The sequence below is a fragment of the Archocentrus centrarchus genome, chromosome 19 (assembly GCF_007364275.1).
Source record: "Archocentrus centrarchus isolate MPI-CPG fArcCen1 chromosome 19, fArcCen1, whole genome shotgun sequence".
Taxonomy (NCBI): domain Eukaryota; kingdom Metazoa; phylum Chordata; class Actinopteri; order Cichliformes; family Cichlidae; genus Archocentrus; species Archocentrus centrarchus.
Window position 1 is genome coordinate 11,392,139 of NC_044364.1, and position 19,486 is coordinate 11,411,624.

At 39.2% G+C, this 19,486-nt stretch overlaps 1 protein-coding gene across 1 annotated transcript in view; it reads left to right on the forward strand.

Moving 5' to 3' along the window:
• The window catches only part of LOC115798232 (protocadherin-15-like), a 215,335-nt gene that overhangs the window by 36,407 nt on the left and 159,442 nt on the right, over positions 1-19,486 (forward strand). Inside the window, exons 3-4 of the mRNA XM_030755001.1 lie at positions 8,851-8,865; positions 9,363-9,428. Of these exons, the coding sequence (XP_030610861.1) occupies positions 8,851-8,865; positions 9,363-9,428 (81 nt within the window). The remainder of the gene's footprint in view (positions 1-8,850; positions 8,866-9,362; positions 9,429-19,486) is intronic.

The window sequence follows — 19,486 nt, forward strand, 5'->3', positions numbered from 1 at the left end:
GCACTGGCTGGGAACAGACCTGACATACTGAGGCAGAGACAGAAAGAGAGAGGGGGGAGTCAAGATAATGGATAAGCCAGCACACTGACAAAGTGGTGATCCCTACAGCACTGAGTCCGTGTGTGTGTGTATACATCTCTTTTTTTTCCTTTTTTTGAGTTCAAGTGGGTTGACAATCCGTTTTCTCCAGAGATGCATCAATCTAACACAAGGTCACACTGTCTTTCTTTGACAATCCCCTCTTTTTACTCCTCTGTTCTTTCTCTTTTTCCCCTCTCCTCTCATCACAACTCCCCATCAATCCGCTCATCACAACTGCCTCCATCATCTCCCCTTTCTCTTCCATTTCAGCCTGCCCTGCTCTACCAATTCTCCCTTCGTTTCTCTTCTCTATTCCCCTGAAATAGTCTCCTCACCAATTTTGTCCCCTCTGTTCCTGCTCTGTCCTCCATGGATGAATGGATCGGGCAGAAAGGATGGATGGGTAGGATGGGTGATGGATGAATGGCTGGCTGGTTGGGTAGAGGAGTAAAGACAGAGAGAAATCGGACCCCAGGGACTGTAGATGGGTGTACCTGCTGATGGAAGCTTAAAAAGAACATGACACAGGAGAACTTTTAAAAGAAAAAAAACAGCCTTTCTCCACTCTGTCTGCTCATGTATTTCATCCTTTTACAACCATGTCTCTCAATTTTTGTGTTTGAAAGATCTTGTAGTATATTTTTAGGAGTCAAACCTGTCAGTCAGCCAGGCAGTCCTGTAGCAAAACAATTTGATGTATGCTTTGTGCTGTACTACAGACCTGACACAGTATTTGATAGAATAAATGGGAAAATACATTAGCCTGGCTTCTTGTTTTAACATTTTCATTTGTTTTAACACTGTGCTTTTAAATGGTCTTGAAAGGCCTTTTGTGCACATTAAGTAAGTTGCATTGCAAAGAATGTGTAATTTAACTTGCAAACTGCCTGAAACACCATGGCTGAACACCCACACATACTGTAGGAATAGTAGCCACATATTGTTCAGAGTATGAAGTCACTGCTCTTCTGTTTAGTGTCCCTTTCATGGAGACACTCAAACCACACATTTATGAAGTATATGAAAGGGTATTCTAGAAGATTTCTCAAGTTATAATTTTTTGCAGATCCACTCTATGCGAGGCTATTCCATCTCCCTTCTTGTTAAATCAATCATTACACTTCAGTCTTTTTCATGAGAGTGGACAGTTTCATCATAAAATGTTTACATCGCTATTTTTTGGGGGGGTGCCAGAGTCAAATTATGTAGCCATCAATCAAGCTTTTTCAAATTCCTCTCTCCTTTGAGAGAGCAATACTTTTTTCAGATATCCGATCAACCCAGACGTCTGTTGAGATTACGCTTCTTCGCCTTTATTGCCACAGTATGTTCGCATATTACTCCAGCATATTTTGCAGTTCACCATCATTGGGTTTTCCTTTTCACTGTCTATACTTCAGGCAAAGAAGCCATGCAAATATATAACAGATGGTAACAAGCAGAATGCAGTCAAGTACAACGTGCTCAAATGAGCACCACTTTTTCTCAATATGGCCTGGTAGAAAATGATTAAAAAGCTTTAGAAACTATTGTGAACTCAGAAAGAAAATTATTTCCCTGAAATCAAAAAGTTTGCAGCCCCTGCATTGCCCTTTAGACGTAATTAGCTTTTGCCACTCATCTGATGTACAACTGGATATATTCAATATATTCAAGTACCATAATCTATTAAAAAAATCATAACTATCAGGCTTATCCTAAGTGCTGAGAGTTCAATCTGTAGCATTTGGACAGAGCTACATTAGCTGTTATCCCTTGTTTCCAGTGTGTAGCTATGCTAAGCTACATTAACTTTAATTGCTTACTGTAGCTTCCTTTCACTCTACAGATAGCCAGAAAGATTATTGAAGTTCTCGTGAAAAAAAAAAAATGTGTGCATGCCAAAATGTGAAGATATTTCTTTGATATTAATTTACATAAATAAAAAATAGAAAATACCGTATTTTCCGGAGTATAAGTCGCACTTTTTTTCATAGTTTGGCTGGGGGTGCGACCTATACTCCGGAGCGACGTATATGTGACATTTATAACACATGAACCAAAATACTCCAGCCACTTGACATCTCCGTGAACTGCAGCTTTAAGGGAGTCTTGCGTAACCTGTGGGCGCAGTGGATGATGGATGGAGAGCACAGCTTAACGGCAACTGGGAGAATGCGCCACCCAACTTTCCTGGAAGTCATTGGATGGATCAAGAAAACATGGGCTTCAGTGACAAACCATCCTGTTGGGATTCAGAAAGGCTGGAATAATTGGAACTGCAGCTGACGACGAGTCTGACTAACGCGACACAGAAGAGGAAGCGGCGCTTCGTCTACGGCGTGTACGGAATTGTTTAGAAGTGACACCGAGGATGAAGAATTCAATGGATTGATGGTTTGGTTAACTTGTTAGTATGTTCTTTATGCTATGGTTATCTGAATAACTTAATGTTACGTTAACATACCGAACACGTGTTCGTTGTGCGTCATGTAGCTGAATGTGCTACGTTAGCATAACGTAGGTGTAACCGTGTTCGTCCTGTTCTTTAATCCATTATTATTTTAAATTGCCGTTCAAGATGGAATTTCTGCTCTGGGTCTCGGATTCTATCAACCCCCCCCCCCCCCCCGCGCCAAAAAAAAAGTGCGACTTATAGTCCAGTGCGACCTATATATGTTTTTTTCTTCTTTATTATGCATTTTTTGGCTGGTGCGACCTATACTCCGGAGTGACGTATAGTCCGAAAAATACGGTAGTTGTTAAAAGACTTCCCATTATTATTTCTACCCTGTAAAATCAGCTCACTATGCATCATTTGCAGGGCCAATCTGAGACATCATTAGATGAAATGAATCAATTATTTAAATGGAGGCAGGCCAAGGTGATGGCTCTAAAGGATCAGGGTTCTCTGTGGTGTTCTTCACTGTCATCTGGGAAGAAAGCAACCTTGGCTGGGCAATCTGTCATGTTAGTCCATGTCATCAGATTTCCTGTCAGGGATGCAACCTCTGCAGACACACAACTAATTTGCCATTGAATTATGTGTAATAGGTAATAGTAACAGGTTCAATAACTTGGCTGGCTTAGTTTTCACCTCATGAATATGTCTGTCTCGTGCGTGTGTGTGTGTGTGTGTGCATGTGTGTGTGTGTGTGTGTGTGTGAGTGAGAGAGAGAGAGGGAGAGAGAGAGAGAGAAAGATTATTTCCCTGGAGGGAAATTAATCTATTGTTTATAGTGAGACAATAAAGTAAATCGACTTGCATGGAACCTTAGATGCTGGTATATCTAATAATACCTTTTTCGCTATTTTCAGCATGTTGGTGAAACAAAAACAAACAGTATGTTTCAGTAGTGGGAGGTCTAACTTAGAAGGTTAGCAACCTTCCGAGCCTTAATTTAATCTTTTCTTGTTTTTATCCATCCATCCACTTACTTAAGTTTTCAGTTGCAATTTGATCAGGTGCTTGCAACAAATCATTTGGGTAGGGTTAGGTGCCAAAACCACTTGGTAAAGGTCATGGTTTGGGATAAAGTATAACATTTCACAGCTTAGACATGTGTTGGGAAGACATTCTGTCATAAAGTCCTGAAGTCAAACCTCTCCAAAGGGCATATCTGGGATAAAGCCTGAGCTGGGGGGTGTGGTTAAACCTGGTGGTCCCATCACAACATCATCTTTCGTTAGTAATCAGAATTTCTTTTATTTCTTGTATTTACTGGGCTTCAGGTTATCTAGGCTTCACCTAACAAATTTCTTATTTCCCCAATAGGTCTATGTTTCTTTGCTATGCCACGCATATGCTGTTTTACTCTACACAAATAAATGTAAAGGTTGGCTGGTCTATGATAGAAAAAAAATCTTCAGTTCACAGTGGGGGAAAAAAAAAAAAACAACATAAGTGGTTAATGAATGTCAAACTATTCTTTTAGTCAGGTGACAATAATACAAGATCAAATACATCAGTTTGTAGTGACTCATTCTTTGTATCCAATCAGCCCTGGCTCAGTACACACACACACACACACACACACACACATAGACAGATACAATGAGCATCTCACAGTTAGCCTTGACCAGTTCCCCCACTGAGTCACGGCCTCAGCATGCATATTTTATGGTAACTCTAGGATGTGTGGGAGCAGACTGGCATATGGGCTAGATTGCATAAACAGTGTAAAGTGGTGTCAGTGTGCACATGGAGTTGTGCGAAACATGTCCTAAGCAACATGCATATGTATATGTGTATCATAGCGACAGTTGCTGAGTTCTGTGTCTGTGTGTATCGAAAACAATACCAGTTGTTTTCAGCAAGTTGAAGCCAGTTTTGACTGTGGGCGACTGTTTTCGTCTTTGGCAGTCAAAGTCACTTCTCTCTCGGTTTTGTCTCTGTCAACTTTGTTCTTAATGGGGATGTTTTTTTTTTTCCCTGCCACAGCTGGCAACCTGTACCTGCTTATTTTGCCTGCCAAATTTAGATGGACTGAATCTGAATAGTAAATAAAGAAGTTATTGATTGAAACACTTTGAGTTTAAGGAAAAAAGATTGCTTGATGACGATAAAACTGAAAGGATTCAAACTTTTGACTTTCTTTTTTTCTGCGACTACTTGTGATATTGTCTGAATTTAAAAGTTTTAAGATTTTTTTTTTATGAGCGCTGCACCTTCAATGCTTCACCCTGATTCCCCTTCCTCAGTTCTCAGTGGAGCTTTTCATCAGCTTGACAGAAAGCTGGCATTAGATGGATTTATTCTCTTGCTCGTGCACAAAGTCATTTCAGTGATTATATTTTTTTTACAAGAAACTTTGAAAGATGAGAGCAAGAGTGTGTGCTTAAAGAAGATTCAGTGAGTGCTTACAGAAAGACAAGTACATATCAACGAGAGAAAAAAAATACACAGGTAAAGTTTTGAAGGTGATCATGACTAGACACTTGCAGGATATGAGCACCTGCATACTTGAGACCATTAAGTGTCCTGTGAGCCACTTTAATGGGTGGAAAAATATGCCTGTGACCTTTGTAAATGAAGAGCAGAGAATTTGAATTTCTATGAAAGTGACTCTTCACCAGAAAAACAGAGAATTGCTTTAATGCATTATTTAATTTGGAAACTGGTAACAGAGTGGCAACACAACTCATTTCATCTTTGTGCAAACACTTGAAAGAATTTGCTTTAATCAATATTGAGCTTGGAAGAATTTACTGCGGCTGAGAGAAACTTTAAATTAGCAGGACCTTAAAAGATTCAGCTCATTTCATCTGGGAAATCTCATCATGTTCATCTGCCACTTTAAGTTACAACCCAGGCTGTTTACTGTTTCATACTGTTTAATTTTTATTATTTGAGGGGGAAATCAGGCTGACAGGTAGAAAGAAGGAGGCAAATGAGAGGAGACAGGGAAGAGAAGAAACGGTGGAGAGAGGAAGATGGAGAAGCTGAGGTGTCCCATAGAGAACAAATGGCTGGTTAGTTATATATGAGGGGCATCAGCTTACACTGAAGGATAAAAAGGCAGTGAAGCAGGGGATACACATCTGTCATCTGCTGTTCACACACACACACACATGCACGCACACGCACGCACCAGCTGGGAGAGTGTGATGTAACTAGTAACTATTGTTCCGTGGCTCGAGCATCTTTCTGGGTTGCTAACCTGAAACGCACCCCTGAAAAAAGCTGCAGAGGGATAAAAGTGTTGTGCATTGTGGTCTGTCACTTTCAGGACAACAGCAAAATTGAAAAATGCTTAAACTTTGTGAATCTATACATTTTGTGGAAGAGCCACTTTATTGGAGGAGACTGCATGCTCTTTGAGTGCTTAGGAAATGATGATGGCCATATCTGCATAACACCCTTGCAATTAAAGCACATACAGCTTATGAATATGTTTAGACAAATCATTTGGTTTGAGGGAGAAAATATTTTCTTAGTTAAGTTATAAAATATTCAAAGCCTGCCTCAAAGCAATGACACAGCTTGACATCCAGGGAAATATGTGTGCTTTCCAAGAGATGAACAGGATTGTGCATGATGTAAGAAAAAAAAAACATATGGGTTACAGAATATGATTCTTCTGCTCCAAACGTCTTTTGCTTTGTATTTCCAGCTATCTATCTCAACAGCCTCATTGTGACCTTTGTGTATTAATGCAATAAGATTTGTACATTTCGTGGACTGAAAAAGAGGGAAAATCTAGGCAGCAATTGTGTTTTATTAATGCGATATAGACAGGTGACAGATTTAAATTAAAACCACCATAAAGTGTCTTATTTAGGTGGTGGGTTAATGAACTGAAAGTCAAAAAACTGATTGTGGCACTTGTGGCTGAGGAAGAAGAGGAGTTTATGTCTCTCTCAGAGTGTAAATGTTTGCATGATGATCAAAAGGCACCATGTGAACTGGTTAATGTGGCTGAGAAATGCTTTGAGAGTACAGCAAAGCATCATGGACAAAAACAATACTGTTGAGAAGTCAGAGGAGGCTGAATCCTTGCAGAAGCCAGCTACTGATTTGACCAATGAGAAACTGGCACTGGTAATTGATAAGGCCTTTTCACGCAGGAAGTGGTGGACTGAAACAATTTTTGCTGTGACTTGCACTGCAGTATAATAGTTTCCCACTGCATCGAGCAAAGTGGGGAACACTTGCATGTTCTGCAATCTAAGTTCAACACTGTTGAACTTTGACCACAGTGTGGTGTGATGTACATTCATATGACCAATAGAAATACAGACTAACAGGAAACTGTCCCACTTTCTGAGTTTCCAGTCAGAATTTTCAACTGGAACACCCCCTCAAATTGAATTTCATCACTGGGTTAAATAACTGCAGACCTGTCGCCCTGACGTCTGTAGTCAAATGCAGTACATGGAAGACGGAACTTAACACAAAGTGAGCATTTAATGCAGGATCAATGAAAGAAAATAGCAGTCCAAAAGCAGAAAGAAAAAACAAGGAGCCATGAGAAATAATTACACCAGGAGTGGAAATGCTTTGAGACTGTGGGAAACACTAGGGAGCACAGAGCAATGTGGGGTAACTCAACAAAGGACAAGGGGAGACTGAGACAATAAATACAAAAGGTAATGAGGCTTGGGGAAACAGGTGGGGAACAAATCATGGATAATGAGACAAGGGAAGTAGAACTCAATATGAAGAAGAGGGGATAACAGAATGCCAAAATAAAACAGGAAGTCACTAAACAGTAATTAAACTAAACATTTACAGATATTTCAATAAGGAGAGATAATTTGAAGGAACTGAACATGATTTATTGAAATACAGAGTTTGAGTAATAAACTATTTGGTGATTAGACTTCATAGCAGAATGGAGTCTAGTGATGGCAGGATTTAGGACGGGACCCCCAGAGTAGACGCTGGTGGTGGCAAAGGTGAAGCTGGTGGAGACATAGACAAGGAGGAGACAGGCCACACAAATGAGTCTGAATGGCAGCATAACAGAAGAGCACACTGTAAAAAATAATACAGTAAAAATGCAGTACAATGTACTGTTTGAAAATCAAGTTATTAAATTTTATTTTGATTTATTTAAGTTGACTTATTTTTTCCTTCACCACAGGATTGGGATTAAGTCAATTTAACTTAAAAATAATCAGGTAGACACATTATTTTATGCTGCATCTAAACATTTGTTATTTACTTTTTAATTAAATCATAAGTAGCATCACACTGTGTACATTATGCATTGGTGCTGTTCTAATATAATAGTACAGGTTAATCAAATGCATTTAGTTTCATTTACTTGAAAAGGGAAGTAAACTTAAAATATTAGGTTTACACGGTTAAGTTTATCTAACCTCTGTAAATACTTTCAGCATTTATATTTACAGTTTATTATAATACCCTACTTTAGCTAGTACTGTAGTCTACAGACTGATGACACAAAACATGATTCAATTTTAACTGCTTAATTGTAATTTTTTTAAGCATCTGAGATTATTACATGGGGCATAGTCAGGTTCCACTTTTTTTAAAAGTGAGTTGAAGGCAGTGTGGAATTCTTCCATAGATTTCAATTAAAGACTATTGGATTGTCATGCCTCTGTCTTATAATATGTGTCAGATTTTACACTATGGACAAAGAAGACATTGATCACCGCTTAGAAAACTCACCATTTTTAGCACAAGGATGAGCTATTTTTGCACCTTAAGACAAATACTTCATATTTTGGAACGTCCTTCTGCATGAAAATACAACAAACCGCAGCACTGACTTGTGATATAATCTCTGATGTCACACACTTGTAATGCTTTATCGTGGAAAGGCAGAGTAAGAGGGTAAGAGACAGAAAGTGTGATCATTGTTCCATGAAGTCTATTTTCTAGGTGAGCAGATATCCATCTTCCACCCTTCCTCAGGGACTTTCCCAACCATCCTCGAGAGCTGTACCGTAATATCGGCCTGTCAGGTGAATGTGGGTGTTCTTTTTTTTTTTAAGTGTATCTCACAAGAACAAGGAAAGGCCTGAATGTTGGTGCTCTTGTTTCTCTGAATGAGGTAGTTTTAAGCTTCTGACCAATTTTGAAATAATTTCTCCTCATTGTAATACAGTAAATGTCAGTAATGGCTCTGAAAGGTATTGGAAAAGCTCAAAGAGATTGGCTTTCTTTTTCAAATCTTACTTTGACTCCCTCGTCTTTGTTCTGATAGTTAATTCTTAACATTTTTTTCCTAATTTCTCTTTCTTCTTGTCCTCTCTTCACTGCTACCTTCCTTTCCCGTTCTCTCCTTCCTGGTGTGGCTGGGCTGTCCCTTGATGCAGACTGGCAATATGAGGGTAAGAGCATTCCTCCTTTTTCCATTTTGCCTGTTAACTGTGTTGTGTTCAGTCACTGTGCTGGTTTATTAACCCCTGCTAACCCTACAGAGATGGTTATAGTGGGTTATGTCTGTCAGTCTTTCTTTACTGTCAGCTCTTGCCTCCCTTACTCAACCTCACCTTCTTTATACTCCTTTCATTCCAATGATGTAATCAGCAGGTTTACTGAATTTCCTCTCAAAAATTAGAAAAATTATGTCATAAGCAACAGATTATGTCTGCCAAGCTCGCACTTGTTTAATCTCCATGCAGTTGCCCTTACACCTTTTCTTTAGTCATTGTACTACAAGGCAGTTAAAAAAAAAAAAAAGATCCCTCCACTAAATACTACCATTTATTCCTCAGCCATTTATGTCGCGTTTACCTTGAAGATGAACAATGATGTTCAACATTCAAAAAGTGAAACCTCAGGATGTATCTTTATATGTTTCTTTTTTCTCTGTTTTTCTACCCAGAGTGTAAACTTTCCCGTTCGGGTCCTCCTGCTACTATAGTTGCCATAGATGAAGAAAGCCCCAACGGTAAAGTATTCTTTTTTCTTTTTTTTCATTACTCTATGTTGCACAAGGAGATTTAAATAATGGTCCATACTCAAGGTGTGACATGCGGCCACTTTAATATGATTGCCACCTTTTAGCGTATGTTAGACAAACACTGTTGAATCATCTTGACCTTTTAAGAGATGCTGATTGGAATAGCATGTGGTCTGCGCTCATTATAATATTCTGTGCCAACTGGGTCATAGTTGAAGCTTCATCTCAATTGTGGAATATTGAACATTACGTTTTTCAGTTTGAACTCCGATTGTGGTTTTCTATGATCATTGGCTATTTCAGTCTGGTCACAGTAACTTCTTGGCATTTTTACTAGTTGCCTGGCAACTAGTAAACTAGTACTTGGACGTGACAACAAGCTCTTGGTTTTGAGGTGAAATGTGATCATTATTGAGTTTTGAAGTTACTTGCTGGTGGATTTTGTTACCTTTGTTTCCCTGTTTCCAGACATTCACATTAAACAGACACCTGCAAAACATCCTCTCATCAAACCAATTACAATAACAAAGTTCTTTGGATGGAATTGTATTGAGCTCTAATACGTTTTAAGAAAATCTTTTAGAGGCTGGGTTATGATTATTTTGTCAGTTTTTTTTTTTTTCGGCCAGTATTATTTGGCTTAAGTCTAAGGTAATTGTATTTTTAGATTTATAGCTAATTATGTTTCCTTTTACCTGAATTTCTCTTCTCTTCTCTTCTCTTCTCTTCTCTTCTCTTCTCTTCTCTTCTCTTCTCTTCTCTTCTCTTCTCTTCTCTTCTCTTCTCTTCTCTTCTCTTCTCTTCTCTTCTCTAAGGCCATCATAGCTCATTAGTGGACCCTGGTTTGATGGCTGTGCCATTTAGACCAAAGGGATGTAAACAAACACAGTCTTAGAGTCTGCATAGGTGTATATTTTTTGTGCAGACTGGGATGTACTGCAGAATCATTTTTGTATAATTCAGAGGAGATTATTTGTTGAGGGATCAAACATTTTCAACTGATTAATTTGTTCCTTGCTTTGGTCAAGTAGATCCGTTGTGCATGCAAATAAAGGTAAGGTATGGATAGACAAGTTGGTCTGTATGCTTAAAGTAGTCTCTTATCTCCACCCTTTAGATTACTGCTCGGAGAAGGTGACTTGTTGCAATGTTTGCCATGTCTACTTTTTCACAAAGTTTTAAATTGTGAGACCTGATTACAGTAATCCTAACTGACATAAACAAAGATTAGCATAGCAGAACCAGACAGAGAGGAGAGCAATGCTTTCTATTCACCCAGCTGGGATATCTATCTGTTGATGGTTTAATACATCACACAAAGCTACGAGCCTGTCCTTCGTTATAAAAAAGACTTCATAGGTCAATTGTGAAGGCACATTTTTACAACCTATACCTATGTCTTAAAATCAAGCGACCTCTAGTACACAAAAGGACATGTGAATAACGTGTTCACGTTTCTCAGTCATATTCCAAAGAAATACATAAATATGTATTTTCTGACATTTCTGAAAAGTCTATGAGAACTAAATGGCCTTATGTGCTACAGGAAAAGCTTAAACATTAAATGCGCTTTTCTACTCTACCTGAACACTCAAAGCACTTTATACAACATGCCTCAATCACACCCATTCATACAAGCACTTCAGCATCTTGCCCAAGGATACTTTGGCATGCAGACTGTGCAGCACCAACCTTCTGATTAGCCACATTACACACTGACATGCAGAGGTGGCAAAAGTGCAGAAGTACAAGTACTTTAACTTCTTAAGTAGAAGTACAAGTACAAATACTCTGGTAAAAGTTGAAGTACTTGTTGAACTTCTTTACTCAAATAAAAGTGAAAATGTACAGGCTCTGAAATGTACTCAAACTAAGAAAGTAAAAGCAACTCTTTGGAGGACGTTTCTACCAGCTACTTTGTGCAAAGCTAACTGAACCTTGTGCTAAATTAATGTAATCATATAAAATAATATTACATGAGAATACAAACGTTATTACAATCTAAATTTTAATCCTAATAAATGTACTCAGCTTGAATCTGTTATGTAGGACACAAGCTGTGAAAGGGAATTTAAAAACAGCTCTATTCTCTGTTGCCTACATTGTAGAAGGTGATGGTGCCTCCACACCTAAACACAAAAATGAGTATACGCAGGGGTTAAAGAGGAATTAGGAAGGTGGGAAGATCAGCTGAATCTCAACTTTCTATTGTGAGCGCTAGTAAATTTTCTTGGTGTGATCAGCTGACCTGCTGCTGCTCTGAGGTTTACTGCTCTGTGTGGATGAACTGAATTCAAAAAGATGTAACCCAGTATTTCATGGCTATCAGCTATCTTGGCTGATTTCCATCCCCTACACTGACCGCAAACAGGTTGTATAAATGTTGAATTCAGTGAATGAATCTAAGCATCAATGGCTTTGATTTAAACTCATCTCTGCTACACTTCATGTAACCTGTGACCCTGACCACGAACACAGCCTCTGTGCATCAGTCCAACAGAGCTATACTATAAATACAGTACAGCAAACTGACCTGTTTATCCTGCATTAAACTGCAGAATTTTCATACAATCTTTGAATTACACAAAGTTAGTATACCTCAGTTTGTTTTGCAGTCCTTACCTTTAACACAAACCTCTCCTCTTCCTTTCCTGTGATCCTTCTTACATCTTTCTCTATCTCTGTGTGATGTTATAGCTCATTCTTTTCTCTCCCTGGAAACACAGCACCTGGAACTTTAGCTAGCAGACACACTGTGTGACAAACTGCAGATACTTTTTGTGTGTTTGCTGATACCTGCCACAACATGTTACTCCCTTTATGCTCGCTCCTCTTCAGTAGCGCTAGCCAAGATGCTGGAAGTTCTGTGACCGCAACTCAGGACACTGGCCCTCGGTCCGATCCACTGTAACCCCTGATGATAGCACTATAAATAATACATAAATTATGTGGTTTTGCCTCTTTAATTTCTTTGTATGCGATAAGCATGATGGAGGATACGCCAGTAGGATTGTCTCATGTATTATTGTTCCTCCATTTAGGCTCAGATTGGTTTTGTGGTGTATTTTTATCATTCAACATCAGTATTTTCTATCCATATTTTTATATCATGTAATCTTACATATATTAATCACACACACTGAATTAATGGTCACACTATATATATTATTTGTCACCTATATTGTCACTCACACACTGGAATACTACATGCTTGACTGCATCATCAAAACTGCATCACCTTTTGATGATGCAGTTTTGATGATGCAGTCTTACAATTCTCATTTTAATCTCATAATTCATTAGAACAGTTTGTACTTTCCTCAATCAGAACTACCGATACCCCCCCCCTCCATGACCCTTAACAGGATAAGTGGAAGAGAATGGATAGATGACAATTCAAACTTTTTTTTTGATATCACACACTGTCAGTGTCAGTAGTGAAATTGCCCTTCAGAAAGCAATTATGAGCCATAAATTCTCAGAATAGTTGGAACAAATAGAAACACATTGTCATGGTCCTGGGTCTAGGACCCAGTGTTCTTGTTTTTGGATTTTCAGAGTCTGTTTTGTAATTCTTAGTTGATCTCTGTGTTGTTTGTATTTTAACCCTGTTTCCTGTGGTTTCCATATTCAGTCCTTGTCGCTGTGTTTGTTCTGTGGTGCACTGCCCTTAGTCTGTCTTGTGTATTGTTTACCTTCTGTCACAGTATCAAGTTTCCGTGTCTTATAGTCCTGGTTTCTGTCTATGTTTAGTCACTTCCTGTTTTATTTTGATAGTCCTTTGTGTCGTGAGTTTTGCATTCTGTTTAGCTTCCATAGTCTTTATAGTCAGATTCTGTTCAGCTATTTCCACTTGTCTCATTTCCCTGCTGTTTATATATTGCCTGTCTTTCTGTTCCGTATCGCATCAAGTTTCTTAGTTTTGTAAATTGTTCTGCTGGCTCCCGTCCAGCTCTGTCCTGAGTCCTGCACTGGGGTCCTGAAACCTGCCTGCCACAGCGTTTCATGAAAAACATGCTGTGAGCTTGGTGTCACAGGTGCACGTCATGGCACTGCTAAATACACACAAGCATAAACTATAAATGTACAGTTTGCTAGGACTAGGAACTGCCTTAATTCTTTGTGGCACTAAATCATCAAGATGCTGGAAACATACCTCAGAGATTTTGGTCCATATCGACATGATAGCAACACAGTTACTGAAGATTTTTCAGCTACTCATCCCAATTTCCTGTTCCACCTCATTCCAAAGGTGCTCTATTGGATTAAGATCTGGTGACTGTGGAAACTACTGGAATACAGGGTTTTTCTGACCCTCTAATCTCCAATGTTGGTGAGCTCATGCAAACTGTAGCCTTAGTTTCCTGTTTCTGCATACTTTGGTTGTAACAAGTGGTTATTTGAGTTACTGTTGCCTTTCTATCAGCTGGCTATTCTCCTCTTACCTCTGACATCAACAAGGCAATTTGGCCAAAACACTACTGCTCATTTCTCTTTTCTGGGACATTCTCTATAAACCCTAGAGATGGTTGTGTGGGGGAAAATCCACTAGATCAGCAATTTTTTAAATATTCTGCACAGCACAGAATATTTTTTGCCATGCCACATTCAAAGTCACTTAAATCACCTTTAATCCCCCCAGTCTGATGCTCAGTTTGAGCAGTGTTTCAGTAGGCTGGTCTTTACTAAGTCGTCATGCCTAAATTCTGCCATGTGATTAGCTGATGAGATATTTACACTGAGCAGCTTAACAAGCATAACTAATAAAGTGGCCAGTGAGTGTATATAGTGTGGCTTTACTGTACAGTACACTATACACTAGACAGTTCTATTGTTGAGAGGTGTGGGACAAAAAGGAGATTTTGACTAGTTAGGGACAGTAACCAAATACTAATGTTAATGCTACACCTTTATTTAATTTTCACACATTGTCTCTGAGCTACAAAATCATTTGTTTGAATTGAAAATACAATAGGTAATATGTTGGCCACATTGTTTAACAATCTGTGTGATTCATTTGTCTGTGTGGTAATTGTGTATATACTAAATATCCAAGAGTGTGCCTGTTTATGGCATAATCTTCCTAATAGGGCTGGTGAAGAATAATTTCGTCTTGGAATAGTTTGTATGCATTATGGCATGTATTGCTCTACAGCTGTGAAATAGTGTTACAGATTTAATAGAGGTTGTAGCTTTAGGGTGATTATCTTGGGTTGGTGTTAGCGAACGGGAGAGAGAGTCAAAGAAAGACAAGAGAGAAGAGAGGGAGACTAACAAGTTGGAAAATGGTTGCTCAATTTTTTTTTTGCATTTAATAGTATCTAATCAGCTTTGCTTACTGCTACTTCTAATATTAATGTACTGCTGTAAATATACTGAAGTTTCTTAATCTAGCTCACGCTGATAATAGCGTAGCTGCAAGCTAAATGAAATAGTTATTATTCTGCGCATTATATGAGGAGAAGCAGCAAAATGTAATGTTTTCAGTGTTTGACTAAGGGTCCAGCAAAGCTGCTTTAGATTATTGTTAGGTTAGGTATTGTTAGTTTTCGAGCAGTGACACATCAGGATGTGACTGAAGTGCAGACAAAAGTATTGGATTAACTGTTTAGTAATTACAGCTGTTTTCAGAGGCTCTAAAGTAACTGGACAAAATAACACGATTTTTAATATACTGTAAGGATTGCTTTTAACACTTGGATGAAAATCCCTCACAGTCAATGATTGCCTGAAGTCTTGAACCCATGGACATCACCAAATGCTGACTTTCCCTTCTTGACATGCTCTGCTAGGCCTTTACTACAGCCACCTTCATTCGCTGCTTATTTGTGGGTCTCTCTGCCTTCAGTTTTGTCTTCAGTAATAGAACACAGTTCTATTACTATTACACAGTTTCAGTTGGGTTGAAATCAAGTAACTGACTTGGCCATTGAAGAATATCCCATTTCTTTGCCTGGTGAAACTCTTGGGTTGTTTTTATAATATGTTTTGGGTCATTATCATTGTACTGTCAATTGGTACTGGCTGATTCTGAGCAGAGAGTATAGCCCTCTCAACCCCACTGAACACTTGTGGGATGAGCTTGGGTGTGCTGTTCATGCCAGAGTGTTTGTTAAATTAATAAATTGTTAAATTGCCAATATGTCTTGTTTCTTCAGACTTTAATCTACCAATCCAATAAATGTCACCAAACAAGGATAAAAAGCAGAATAAGCTGTTTGGCATTGGCAGAGAAGATTTGGCAAGTTTTTCATGCGCACAACCCTCATACTCGACTCTGCTGCTCAACCCACAAATGTATTTTCCTTGCAAATGAAGCACCATTTTAGGGGACATAAACAGGCTTTCCAATATATTTATTGCCAAGACATATTGTGACAACAAAGAAATAACCGATGAAACACAATATTCCCTACTTTTTGATTGTTGATTTAGCTGCTCTTTAAGTTTTTCCTACCTCTGATTTCAATTTTTCTGTCTCTCTGATAGGTTTATCAGAGGTTCTCTGTAGTTTAGTCCAAGTTTAGTCCAGGTTTACTCCAACTTTCTTTAACATCCTGTGTCCAACATATCAACTATCCCTCCTCTGTCCAAACTAACTTTTTCCTTTCTTACATTGTCTCCAGAGTGTTAAACCTGAGCTGTCCCTTTATAATCCTATCCATTTTGATCACTCCCATCAAAAATCTTAACATCTTAAACTCTTCCACCTCCAGCTCCAACCTCCTGTCTTTTTATTAGTGCCACCATTGCCAAACCATACACCCTAACAGGTCTCATTACCATCTTGTAAACATTACCTTTCACTCTTGCTGCAATCCTTCAGTCACAAATCAACCCTGACATACACACACATGTATTCTGTCTGGCTTTTACTTACTTCATTCCTCTTCTCTCTAGTGTATACCTCCACCTCTCCAGGCTCTGTTGCACCTGCTCCCTACACTACAGATCACAGTGTTGTCTGCAAACATCATAGTCCACAGAGACTCTTGCCTGACCTCATCTGTCAACCTGTCAATCACTATTGCAAACAAGAAAGGGCTCAGAGTTGATCCCTGATGTAATCTCATCTCATCCCCACCTTGAACCCATCTGTCACTCCTACTGCACATATCAACACTGTCTTGCTGTCCTCATGCATGTCCTGCACTGCCCTCACATAATTCTCTACACATCCTTTCAAGCTCAATCTCTCTGCATAGCCAATCAATACAAATCCTCGTTTCCTTCCTTAGTGTCCAGCCTCACATAAAGCTCACTCTAAGCCTTTTCCTTTTCCTATGCCACCTCTCTCTTTACCGTACATCTAGCCTACCAGTACCCCTGTCTACTTTCTTCATCTCCCTGACTATCCCACTTTTTCTTTGCTAATTTCTTCCTTTGAATATTTCTCTGTACTTCCTCATTTCCCCACCAAGTCTCCTTGTCTTTTCTCTGTCAAGAGGACACACCAAATACCTTCTTAGCAGTTTCCCTCAGAACTTTAGCTATACATTACCAGTCATCTGGTAATTCTTCCCTACCACCCAGCCAGTCTCAGCTCTTCCCTGAACTCTGTAACATTCTTCTTTCTTCAACTTCCACCATTTAATCCTTGCCATTGCAATCACCCACTTCTTCTTGTGGATTTGCAAAGTCATCCTACAGACTACCATACAGTTCTCCCTTGACACCACTTTGCAGTCTCCTCCCCTTTCAGTTTCACCTTCTGCATAAGATATAGTTCACCTGTGCAGCTTCTTCCACTCTTATACGTCACCCTGTGTTCACCTCAGCCATTTCCATTCTTTTCGCAAAATCCACCGCTATCTGTCCTTCCACATTTTACTCCTTAACAGCATACTGACCCAACACCTCCTCATCACCTCTGTTCCCTTCACCTACATGTTCACTGAAATCCACTCCAATCCCCACTCTTTCCCCGCTGGTGACACCCTCTAGCACTTCATCCAACTTACTCCAGAATTCCTCTTTTTCTTCTGACAGACATCCAACTTGTGGGGCATGCACACATGTCCCTACTCTCACTTCTACAATTCTACCTTTCCTTTCCTCTCATTCCCTCCGATTACACCTTGTCCATCTCCTCTTCCTATGTCTTCAGCATCCTGCTGGTCAACAGCACCAATGGCAGTCCCTGTTGACCCAGACCTTAGCCAATCTAGTTTGAAGATCTTATCTTTGATGATCTGCATTTTGATTGGGCAAAGATTGTATGTCAAATGCTCTTTGTTATGCAACTATACCCATTTTATCCAGTCTTAGGACTGGCACTTGTGCCCCTCATGGCTGGGTTAGTTTAGTCCAACCCTGGGTTAGGGTTATCGCTCAGAAAATCCTGACTTTGTTCATGGAAAGTGAATTATGTCAAATGCAACAATAAAAATGTAGAAATGCCAGCATAGACCTACACCTCCCTTTTCTTTCCCCCCTTATTTATTTATTTTTAATGTGAAAAGCTCTTGACCCACACTGTATCATGTACTATGCCTGTTGTATGAACATAAAGCTTTAATTTACCTTCTCACATACTGAATAAAATAGAATGAGTGAATTCATAATTTCCTGTGTTGAAAGAATGCCTTTGTTTCCAATAAGATTTTGTCTGTGGCTCAGAGTATAAGCCATTTATTTTCCTCTTTGCCCCTCATCTCTGCACTTCTCTTCCTTCTATCCTTGTGAAGGGATTGGTACAGCCTTTTTCAAAATAGTTTAGAACGGTGACACAGATGTCACAAGTAGTAAATGCTACATGACAGAATGGTATGAAACCAGTGATATAGTTGTAAATTATAGGTAGGCAAACTGCTATAAAACCTGAATAAAAGAGTAAAAACAACTTTGATGCTTTTAGAAATTCTAATCTACTGTAATATATCTTTTCTATATGTCTGTCATTGAACTATTTAAGCCTAAATGTAGGTACAGCAAGTTTACCTTGGCCAACCAACATTCACAACTGCTTTTGTCCTTCCTACATAATGCTATTTGTCTTAAATCTCTCCCTACCCCACCCCCTGCCCCCCACTACGAGCTCAAGAAGGAGGTAGATGCGATGATTACTTTTCAGCCCATGGTTCATACCTGGATGACACACTAGCAGCGTAGCCACATTAAGTTAAGCTAATGTCCTGTAAAAAATTCTATTAATGCCCTGCCACTATGCTCATTTTCTCTCTATTTACTCCTAATATTCTCTTTATTCTTTATTTATATCACCCTCTTGTTCAACCCAGTCTTTCTTCCCTTCTGCCATCTTCCTTATTCCCCTTGTTCTCTAAATGCTCTTTGTATTTCTTTTTTCTTAGGCAATTCTTTTTTTCTGCACATACCCCCACACCCTAACGGCTTCATAAGGTTCTGCCTGTATGCTTTAACGCGTGGGTCAATTTAATCAGGTGCTGCTGAGTGCCATATTTAGTCACACATCCTATAAAGTGAGGTCACTGTAAAAAGAGCCCATTTACATTAGATGGTCCGTGGTATCAAATTAGACACAGTTACACAAGATATAGGCACTATTTGTATTTTTCTTCTTTGCCTATCTTGGTGGGGGGGATGGGGGCGGGGGGCTGGGGTCTTAATTTTGCTAGACAGAAGCAGAAAAACCAGCAGGGAGATAGCCAGAAGATGGTAAGGAATGAAAGTCCCTTAATGAATTCCATTTTCTATCCCATTTCTCATATAAAGAAACCAATTTCATTAAAGTTCCTCGTTTATATAAAATCAGCAAATCACAGCAAAGCATTTGACATGGTTTCCATGGTAGCACAGAAGGCCATGACCCAATTTTATGTCTGGCAGATCAGATATGAGATCGCTCGGTGCGTGTGTGTGTGTTTATGTTGTTGTGCGTGCAGATGGGCGTGTGCACACAGACGAGAAGTTTTCCAGCAAGCAAACACAATTCTGCTTGCTTCTCAACTTTTCTCTCTTTCTCCACGACTAAATCTCTGTCTTTATCTCTCACTTCTAATTTCAAAACTTTCTAGGACTCACTTACACACATGCATACACACAGTGGTTTGTAGGTGCACATATGA